General features: G+C 37.2%; 1 protein-coding gene across 1 annotated transcript in view; it reads right to left on the bottom strand.

The window, feature by feature from the left end:
* Positions 1-1,421: 1,421 nt before the first annotated feature.
* Positions 1,422-11,267, bottom strand: part of CRIM1 (cysteine rich transmembrane BMP regulator 1 (chordin-like)) — a gene marked incomplete at its 5' end in the record, with an annotated part of 91,406 nt that continues 81,560 nt past the window's right edge. Inside the window, 6 exons of the mRNA XM_009869380.1 lie at positions 1,422-1,623; positions 4,217-4,404; positions 5,711-5,833; positions 6,788-6,982; positions 9,002-9,223; positions 10,945-11,160. Coding sequence (XP_009867682.1) covers positions 1,447-1,623; positions 4,217-4,404; positions 5,711-5,833; positions 6,788-6,982; positions 9,002-9,223; positions 10,945-11,160 — 1,121 coding nt within the window. The remainder of the gene's footprint in view (positions 1,624-4,216; positions 4,405-5,710; positions 5,834-6,787; positions 6,983-9,001; positions 9,224-10,944; positions 11,161-11,267) is intronic.

Below are 11,267 nucleotides of genomic sequence, written 5' to 3'. Positions count from 1 at the left end.
CTCCTAAACTCACAAGTGATTAAGCGTTGATATGGAATGCCTGTTTATCTGTTTCTGCTCTGGGTAAAATCTCTCTCAGATAAAAATACATTCAACAAGAAAAAAAATAGAAAAAATATATACTGTATACATAGCATTTTATATATACAGTATATATATGTATAGTGTATATACACATGCACGTATATATACATATGTATACTTACATGCATTTGTATATACATATATATACACAAACATACAAATACTTTTTGTTGTTTTTAGCATAATTATATTTACATAAATATTCCTATAATGCTAAAGTTTAAAGAAGCATGATCTCCTTTTTTTTTTCTGAGCTTCAAAAAAGGTGCTTGAGTAATATACAATTAAAATTAAGCAGCTTCCTAGCATGGAAGTAGTTTCTAAATCTGCATACCAGTAAATAAGAACATCAACAGGAAAAAAACAACCTTAAAACAGTCTCTTTTTTACTCTCTTGTAAGCAAGAGCTTTGTCCAACAAAAATATTTTTCCTTCTCCTGTATGAACAACCAGAGATTGATATAAAATAACAAAACAAAACCACAACAGACAAAAACAAACAAAAGCCCCTGGAACTGCATGGTGTTCTTGACTTTTCCTTCCTTCCTTCAATACTGCTGTCAGAAGATCCAGTGCTCATATCAGGAATTACTTAGGCCTCAGTCATTTGCTAACTCTGCTGAAGTCTGGCTAATCTAGCCAATCAGCTTTGAAGAAAACAACAATAAAACCAAAAAGCAGCACAAGGTATTATTTTGTACATCCTTAATAAACCCACCCTTTATTTTCTGCTATAATCTTTTCCTTGCTATTTCATTAACTACTGCAGCTTCTCATCATATAGAAAAATATTTGCAGCTACACCACACCTGTGATGTGACCAATTCTGTTCTAGGAGTATATTACTGTAGCAACAGCTGGAAAAAAAACAAAACAGAAAACAACAGACCTTTTCGTATTTTGTTCACCTGGGGTTAGGCTTTGCTGCAACAGATGAAGTTTCAGAGCAACAAGAAGAACCACTATCTTGCTGCTTGGCCGTACGCTTTATTAATTTTCTTCTCCAGTCAAGCCTGACCAGCTTTTCTTCTCTGAAGCTTCCTTTAACCTCATTGCCTACCCCTAGCCCCTGATTCCCCCTCCCAAAAAACCTCTAGAGCTATGTTACAAGCAAATACATCTTAACAAGTTTTAAAACTTTGGTTCTAAGAAAACACTTGGTCAGTTATCTCAAGGAAAAGTGGGAATGCTTTTTCTGGCACATTGCAGGAGTCAGAGCTCATCCCAGTAAGGTCTTAGAGCTGTACATGTAGTCACAAATCCAATACAATCCACTAAGCAAGTGCACAATTCTAGTTTTATTTTAATAGCAGACTTAGTCCCTCCCTCTCTCTCTCAAATCCTTGGTAAGGGTGTGATTCTTCAAACTGTTTGATAGAAATTATCTGCCTGTAGGTTGTTCTGTTTCTGCATGCTGTAAAATCCACTGTATCTTGAATCTGGGTCTGCAATTCTTAGCATCCTCTGAGAACTGTCCACCTGGACCATGGTACCTTTCTTGCAGTCCACATATACCAGTTGATTGTTTAGGCAAGAAGGCTGTTAAAACAGAAAGGGAATATTGAGTAAATTATTATTTATTATTTTTTAAACTGTATTCCACACATAATTAAAAAAGTCTCTGTGGTTCAAGTCCATAAGTACAAAATAAAATAAAATCCGTGATGAAAGCCTCCGGACTTTGCTAAACTTGGTAAAGGCCTATACCAGGCACAAAATCAGACCAACACACTCTGCTGAGTCACCGTTTTTCATCTTCTGAAAGGAGCTCTGGCATTCTCATATCCCAAATGGACTGGTTAAACTATTCTCTGTCAGTCTAGCACCATGCGAGGGCTTAACCTTGTTGCCCCAAAAGTGCAACAGACTTTAATAGCCTCTTTATTGATAATTGTTTTCAAGAATATTTTGTTCCTGGTTACAGTTCCACTAAGAGAATGGGAGAGACCTCCTGGCACAGCGTGTCCTATGGAACCCTTCTATATTCCCTTCTGAGGTTGTTCATTTATTACTTCCTTAATTAGGAATCATCCACCTTTTATCTAGTATTTGCTAGGCGTTGCACCCTTGCAAAGTGGCGTGTTGGTGCAGAGATGCCAGCGTTAATGTGGCACTTGGTAGTTGTCTTACTTGCTTATAAATGTAGATTAGGGGATTTAATTTTAGGCAAATGTGAGTGAGGGTTTGAGTATGTATTGATCCACAAGCATAAATGCACATATTGCTCAAAGAAAGATTTGAGCTATGTATACTGGCTTTCCAGTCCTGCTATTCCTCTGTTTGGGAATCCTTCAACGGGAAGAATCTGCAGCTGAGAGAAAGGTGAAACAATGCTGGGTGCACGCTACCTTAAATGCTTATGGGCTAAGCATGAAGGAGGACAGGTAGTAAGCCCACTCTCTGGATACTTATGAAGTTAGTGTCAGTGCATATTCGTGCTCACACTGTGAAAAATTCCACTTTTCATTAATGTAACTTCTTTTTCCAAGACTTAAATCAGAAAATCTGAAGGATTTTTATTTAAAAAAGAACTACATTCAGTAACCCTTAACAATTTTTTTTTTTTTAACCCAGGTAACTGTTACAAAACATTATTATAAAATCATAGAATCATAGAATGGCCTAAGCTGGAAGGGACCTTAGAGATCATTTTAATCCAGCCTCCCTGCTGCCAGGGACGCCACCTCTCGACTAGATCAGGCAACACATGGGGACTGAACGGGAATCGAACCTGTGACCTTAGTGTTGTTAGCGCTACACTCAAAATGTTTTACATTTCACTGTTCAAAAGTCTGTGGACTGCATTCCCACAGAAGTCCTGAGGCTCACTGACCTTCTCTCATTTTAAACATCTTCTCTATCATCTTTCTTTTGGTATTGATAGGATTCATGCACAGTTGTCAATTTGTTCTTTACTAAATGGCTGGACTATTTAGAACAGAAAGACTATAAGCCAAATCAGACTTGTCCAAATTTATTACTAGGAAAGACACATTTATGACAAAGACCCTCGTGAGAAATCTGAGTTTCAGTATATCCATGGTCTTGCATTGAATCTGTGTGTGTCTTTAAGTGAGCTTTCTTAGCACACAGATGACACTGAAAAAATGATGTTTCAGCAATAGAAGTGTTTGAGGAAAATTTTCTTCCACAAGTAAAAAAGTATGTAGAATTATTGAGTATGGTTCCACAGTTAGAAAGGTGTGATTTTTCACTTCAGCTTCAGCTGTTTTGTTGCACAGGACTTGTACGGAAAGCGGCCTTTCTAAGAGTTTACAAGTACATCCATCAATGTTAAAAATGGATTTTTAAATGCTGCATTAAGAAATTCAGAAAATGGTATTTCTTACTTGTCTTGGAAGACTGAAACTAGAATAATACCGATTCATGCTTCCTACTTAAATATAATTCAATTCAACTCTGTGCTCTGACTATATTTATAAGCTTTTAGAAATGGACAAAGACTAGAATTAGGAAGTATAAGTGGAGTAAATTGGAAACTTACATAAATGGCATTTGAATATGGAGTAAGGGCTTAAGTCTGTTCATAGAACTATTACTCAGAAGAAAACAATGCTCTTTTCTCTGTTCATTTCCAAGCTACTTGATTCTTCTTTATTTTTTTTTTCAATAATCTCAAAATACTTGGCAGATATTTCCCGAGATCGCTCTTAAAATATTAGTCTGAGAAGCATATGACGCAGTTATTACAAAACATGATAAAGACTAGTAGTACATACAGGTCCTGATGTTGGGCAACACTTTTAAATTGGATGGAAGTTAAAAAACAAAAAATATCCTCTTATGAGTTTAGCTGCAGGTTAGAAAAATGCATGTATTTATCTACACACATACAGAGCTGGATTGTTTAAAAGAATTTTTGCTGAGCTTGATTTTTATCTAGTGACAACTCATTACTGTATGGAGAAGGAATTTTTTTCACTTTGTAGTGAAAAAAATAATTTAAAAGACTAAACGCCAACAGACTGACTGGTAGAAAATGCTTTAAGACACGAGGAGAAAATAAGCGAAGAGAGTTCACATGATGCGAACTCAATTGCATCCTACACAATATTCTAGCTAATCTTGTTTTCCAAAAAGTGCAAGCCTGGAAACAGACATAAACACACACCTTTGTTGGAGCTTTGTAGCAGGACACTGGAATCCACTGCTTTTTCTGATTGACGAGCAAAAGGACGATGATCAGTAACAGTGCTATCGTGATTGGAATTGTCACCAAGGCAACAGAGCTAACCGATGCATCTTCACTAGGGTGCGGTCCACTGCCACTTCTGTACTCTCCCTGGAGATGATTCATGTCTGAAAGACATTTGTTGGTAATTATAAATAGGCCTTGACCATAAAGAAGGCTGTAATATGGAAGTCTCAGTCTAGTATATCGTATCGTGACTATCTTAGCTGGCAAAAGGCTGGCAAAAAGAGAGGAAATGGGATGGAATTTAAAGCACAATTACAAGCAAGTCTGACAGTAACCTCTTAGCTCAGTTGAGTTCACATCATCTTATCTAATCATAACCAAATTTCCAGTTGTAAAAAAAAAAAAAATAAATTAAATCAGCCTGTGTTTCTATGCTGAGGAAAACCTGGAAGTCATAGGATGAATTTCCTTTTTTGTTCCTTTTAAAAATTGGTAGGACAATTCTGATGTGTTCATGCTTGTAATATGTTAAGAACATATTACAATACTTGCACCACTCAGCCTGTGAAAACGGACTGTTGGCAACCTGTTAGACAGTATCAAGTTTTGCATGTAATTGCAAAGAATGGTAATTTTCAATAACATATACAACATTCCTACACTGTTTGCAGTGTGTATTTATAATCCCCAGACATTATAGTTGCAAACCAGCTACTAATGTCTGTGAGAAATGAAAATGCTGTACTTACAAAAGTATATGCTTACAATTTTGTAAAGCAATTACATTTCATGTATCCTTTCTCTGAACAATAATATGCTATGAGATCATTCTTAGATTTAAAAGAAATATATATGTACAAGTTTAGATAGTCTTTCAATTAGATAAGGTTAATAAAGACTGTCATGGAGTGTTTCCCCTACCCTGTAACAGTGATTTCAGCACAGTTTTAAACAAAACATGGATTTTCGTACTTAGACAACTTTATTAGCTCTGTGTGATTATACCTGAAGTGTTTTTTTTTTAACTCTGACATTTGTTTATGATATCTGTGAAAGTTGTAGCACATATATTCCCATTTTTGTTTATCAATATAAGAATGTCAAATTGATCAACTGAAGGTGTATCAACTCCAGTAGCCTTACAACAGACTGCTTTCTAGGTTTTTTTATCAGAAAAGACACTGGGCAATCACTCCTCATTCATCATTTATTGTACTCTTAATTTTGTAGAACTCCATCATACCATCACAGATGTTTCTTCCAAGGCAAAAATGGTATGATGAGATGAGACTGCATACATATAATTTAATAGACTGAGTCATCTTTACTCAAAACAAAATTAATGTAAGAGTTCTGCACTGAAGTATATTCTCAGATAATGACCTTTTCAAAGCTTTACACAGATGCTGCCTGAATAGAAGAAGTAAAACACAGACCTAAGTTAGCCTAGTTTATATCAGATCTTACCTCTGTGAATGTGAATGATGTCATTTTCACTCGGTGTTGGCCAGTTTGGTACTTCTGGCTCAATGTCTCCTCGATGATTTGTCTTCTCAATGGGTATATTAGTAGGTTCAGGTACATACATCTCTGAAATGACATAAACGTGTTTCACAAATTACAGGCTGCTTAACTTCCCAGTTCTGCTCTTAAATCAGGAAATGTACTTGGCCATGTGCCATGCTTTAGTTCTGTGAATCCTTTCATTTTTTTCAAAATTTTCACCATTACTAGTCTGTGATGTTGTTTTAAAACACATCTCATAGTGTATACAGGGTACATGCCTGCTGCCATTATCATTATACTAATGTGAATGGGATGATAGTGCTTTTGAAGATGCTGTTTCAAAATACGCTCTACTACAGTCTTATTCCTTTGCGATACTAAACAACAAAAATTCCAAGGGAAGGCTGTATCTTCCCACCTGGTATGTAAACTGTCACCACTGGTTTCTTTGCCTTCATTGTTTTTGTAATTCTCAAAGCAGGAGAATTGCAAAGGGGCTACTGCTGAATAACCCCAGTCATCCTGCTGGAAGTAGTTACCAGCTGACCAAGTAAGATAAACTCCTGCAGAAGTATGTCAGGACTAGCATAAAAAACCACATGTAATTCTTATGTCCCTTGTGTCCATAGCCATGAAATTTCATATTACTTTTAAGCCAAATTAAAACGATAAATAAAGCAGTGCAATATGTGACAAGTAACAAAGAGACAGAAATGTTAATCACTGACAGAATCTGAAGAGATGTAAGAATATTCATTTTCCTACTTCACAAGTGTTTTTCCATAACCTTGTGAAAGGACAGGGCAGGGGCAAGCAACTTATTGAGTTCACAGTTCTCAGAATATGTAAAATTCAAACTACATATTTGCATGATATGCCTACCTGTTAAGAATATTAGCTTTCCTGAAGTCTAAATGTCTGTTGCCTTCTTGATACCATTCAAACATGGACTGATGTTTGAAAATCAACTAAGAAAAACCTTAGCGGCAGTCCTGGAAAACCAGCGTTACCATCATCTGGGTCGTCACATCACCTTACCTGGACACATGGGACAGCAGCTTCCCTCCACATTGATGGGTTCAGCACAAGGGAGGGGTGGGCAGCTGACAGTGGAGCAGAGGGTCTGACCCTGCAGGCAGTAACAGTGTGTGCAGCTGTCAATGTCCCAGCGTTCCTCATCTGCGTACGTTTTCCCACTGAAGTGGCAGACCACTTTCTTTGGAACGGTGTCTTCTGTTGAAGGAAAACGAGCAGTGAGGTCGCACACTGGAGTGGTCAATTACACACAAATCTGATTTCTTCCCTGAACACTGAAGTGAAACAATAGTTACAAAGAAATTCCAGTTTTAATTAAAAGACCCTTCTAACATCTTCCAGAAAATCTGTGTGAAAAAAGTGCAATTTCTACGTAATTAGCATGGGCTGTTTATCCTAATTTTCCTCATGCAAAAGGCTAGAGGATGGATGACTGGGACACAAAATAATGATCTCAAAAGTGCTATGAAAGTTAAGAAAAGTTGATTTTTTTTTGTTTAACTGCTTCATACTTCTAACTGTTCCTCTTCCTTCTTGTTTCTTGTAAAATCTACTTAACGAATTAAAAAATCAAAATTACCTATTTTTCTAATTACCAGTGTTCAAGAAAGATGAACTCAGTCTGGAATACTCGAAGAAAAGATTAGACAGGATGCTGAGAAAAGATGAAGCAACTCTCAGGTGACATAACTGGAAGTGCTTAGACTATTTATAATGAAAAAAAAGATTTGAAGGGGATCTGATCATTCCCTGTAACTACACCAATAGAAAACCCTAGGAAAAAGGCAATAACCAAACTCAGGACATTTTTTTCATGGCTAAGATTATATAAATTGGAAATTGGTGTGATTTTAACCCTCAAAAAGAGAGGCTCCAGAACACCTTTGCCAAAGACTGAGAGCTGTAAAATGAACCACTTTTCAGACAAATTTTGACACAGTACATAATAGGGACTTGTATTTGATGAAGCAAGTAGGTCTTGGGAAAACACCTTAAAGTAGCGCTACACTTTCTGCCTAAGTATTCAATACACCACTTTTTAAATTCTGCATCCCACTGAAGCCTTTTAGGTGATCTGCAGTATACCTTCTACTTCACTCAGAAGACAGTAATGAATTGCTTAGCCTAGCATATTTTTTTTGCTGCTATAGCTCTTTATAGATAATGAAAAGGAAACTATACAGCAGAACCTCAAAAAGCCAAGCAGCACCTCATTTTCATCTTAGCTTTTCACTACCTTTTTTGCTTAGAGGCAGAAATTACTATGATGAACCCTGCCAATGACATGAATCTGCAAAATAAGCATATGCATGAGCTAACACGTATGTGTGTGCGCACCTGACATGCAAGGTATAGGCACAAAGTTTAGAGGTTGAATTGTTGTAGCTCATGGCACTAGTCCCTGTGGCACATCCCCTCATTCCCTGGCAAGAATTCTCCAGTACAGTTCTAAAGCTCATGTTCTGATTCTATCCGTTTGACTGCCCAACTTTGCATACGTTCTGTATTTTATGAATGTAAAACTGTATTCTGGATTAAACTGATCTTTATGGTTGCAAAATCAATCACTGGAAAAAAAAAGGCTTCAGAAAAACAGTTGTCAAAGAAACTTTAAATTCTCCCCATTTTGTATGCAAACTATGCTGAGAAAGTAGTAACAGGGTAGCATAGTGCTTTCCGCTCAAAATGCCCCCAACAGGAATCTACTTAGGGTTCTAAGGGCAACGTGCCTCTTCTATAACTATCTTTAATGGACCTCTTGTTTTTTGCTGTATTTTAATTTAGATGCCTTATTAACACTTCCCCATTCTGTGAAATTTCATAACGCTTCACCTTATCTTCTGCAGTCGTAATTAATGTTTCCTGCATATTATCACGTATCTTGATATAACATATGTGTTACTTGGCAGTTCTTCCTTTAAATAAAACTTTTTTATGTAGTGTTTTCATCTAGTGAAGTGTATTACTAAGTTTTCTGGAGAATGTCCTCTCAAGTCTCTTAGTCAAATTACATTTATATCTTCCTGCACTTCTGCCTCAAAATCACAAATCATGATTCCCAAAGCTACCTGTACAAATTTCACTCTCCAGTTCAACTGAACGCACAAATTGCATCTCCCCAAAGGAGGGAAAAAAATATCTTAATTTGTAAATAAAACTTCTTTCTTATTTCCAGGAAGGGAAACAGCAAGTTATCAACTATTTTTATGTGCTCACCAATACAGTAAGGACAACATTGTCCCTTTCTCAAAACAGGTCTCTCACAGGATACTGGTGGGCAAGACTCAGAGTAGCATCTAATCACACCATCCATGCAAATGCAGCTGGTGCAGACATTGGGCTTCCAGGACTCGGCTGTCAGAAAAATATCTCCTTCATCGTTTTTGCAATAGCTGGGCATGCTCTCATTGCTTGATGAAGAGGGCTGAAGGGGCTCATCTGTAAATATAAACAGATTAGGTTATTTAACTTACACTAGCTAACTTCTTTCATATTCCCTCAGTGGAGGGTTCACTCTTGAAAAACACTACGGAATTGCAGCACATCGGCTCACTACTTCAGAAGAACTAGGAGGAGAGAGTCTTACACCTCTTCAGTCGTTATGTGTGATGATGTTCTCCTGATGTGGTCTATAATAAAATTTATGTAGACCTTTATTGAGCTTACTGAAAAAAAACAAACAAACCCAAAACCCAAACAAAACCCAAAACCAGAAAAAAGGACAGAAAAGTGAAAAACCAATCATCATCTGAAGCAGCCCCTCAGAATGCTCTGAACTGAATGGTACATAGGAATTCACCTTAAATTAGAGAGACTAAATTTTACATCTAAAACTTGAATCCTAGCTTCTGCCATGTCAGTTCAAATCCTTGGATGATGCAAAGTGAAAAGTAACTATGACGCTGTCATCTTCACTAGTGGATTTACATGAGCTAATTACAAGCTGTTGAGAAACAAATGGAACTTGATTGGTTTTTAGAGTGATGCCAATGGATCTGCTTTAATTCTCATGCCCACACACAGGGAAGACCTATATTTGCAATGACGTTGTGTGTTAACAGACATTATGGATCAAGAAATATGGATGTTTCTGCAGAGAACGTATAAGAAAAGGAGAAGGAAAAAAAAAAGGATTCATAAGAGCATTCAAATCAGATTCTCAATCTGTGTAAGTTAAGAGTCTGAGCTTCTTACACAGCCAGTGAGGAAAGATCAGCTCCTCCAGACAGTATTTTGAAATTAAGAAAATATTGACTGTTATTAAAAATGAGAAAAAGGGAGTCAGAAGAACTGGCTGACTTATTTTACTGAAAATATTTTGTCAGATAAAAAACACCCAAAAGCCAAACAAACACTCTGCAGAAGAAATGGCAAAACCTAAATTTTTTCTTCCAACATAACATGGCTAGATATTGTTTTATATTGAGGCAAGTATTTTCTCAGTGAGTTTACATACCGTTCACAGATATGTAATAAATTTCCTCTGCAATAAACTCCTGCACTTGCTATGTAAACTAGTAATTCACATTCATTTATAATTGCACCTCTGTCCTCGGGGGAAAGCAAATCCTGTTACCTTCCTGACACTGTGAGGCAGTCTGTGAGGAATCTGGCACACCTGCTGAGCTGGAATGCTTTGATATTACTCAGTTGCCTTCAAGTCACTCTCAAATCATACCAGATGAAGGTAAAAGAAAACAGAAGTATTTTTAAGACCAAATGCCAAACAGACAAGATAGTAATAAAAATGCTGACAGAAACCAAGGCATGTAGAAAGGAAAAGAAACAAGCCTGTGCCTGCGTAGCACTCTGGCTACTTTCAGAATTTCTCTAATCCCGCAGGTTTCCGTAAAGGAGCCAGTGCATATTTCATAAAGCTTCCAAGTAAAGATTCTGGTTCTCGTGCAACCCTTGCATTATTAGATTGCCTTCAAAGATGTTCAGACTCAGGGCCACAACTCCCCTTTGCATATAAGATATCTCTTGCACGCAGTCACGTTTTGCAGCTGAAATCGAAGACTGCAGGCTCTGACTCCAAACTGCTAAAGAACAAAGGCACCACAACAACCAACTACGCACATACTGAAACATTCAATATTCACATTGTACATTCTAGGATCAAGAAAGGACTCTGATGAAAGGTGGTTGTCAACATATACCTGGGCACTGTGGACAGCAGGAGTCCTGTGTGCGGGTAGGGTTTTGACAAAGAAGAGGCGGACAGACTTCAGTCTCACACAGGACACGTCCACTGTGGCATGTACACTGTGTGCAAGAATCAATATTCCATGTCTCTCCTTCTACAAAGTATTCCCCACCAGGAGCATGACAGATCGATGGACTGGTGAGCTCTGGCTTCTGCACAATTATTTCATCTGGAAAAAACAGAATTGGAAGACAGGCAAAATCAGCTGTCACTATAATGATTAACAAATGTACCCAAGAGTAATAATTTCTGTTATTATTAAAAATATTAGGAACA

Source organism: Apaloderma vittatum, unplaced genomic scaffold (assembly GCF_000703405.1).
Source record: "Apaloderma vittatum isolate BGI_N311 unplaced genomic scaffold, ASM70340v1 scaffold20305, whole genome shotgun sequence".
Classification (NCBI taxonomy): Eukaryota; Metazoa; Chordata; class Aves; order Trogoniformes; family Trogonidae; genus Apaloderma; species Apaloderma vittatum.
The sequence above is the reverse complement of the archived record's forward strand: the minus strand, read 5'-3'. Positions and strand labels throughout refer to the sequence as shown.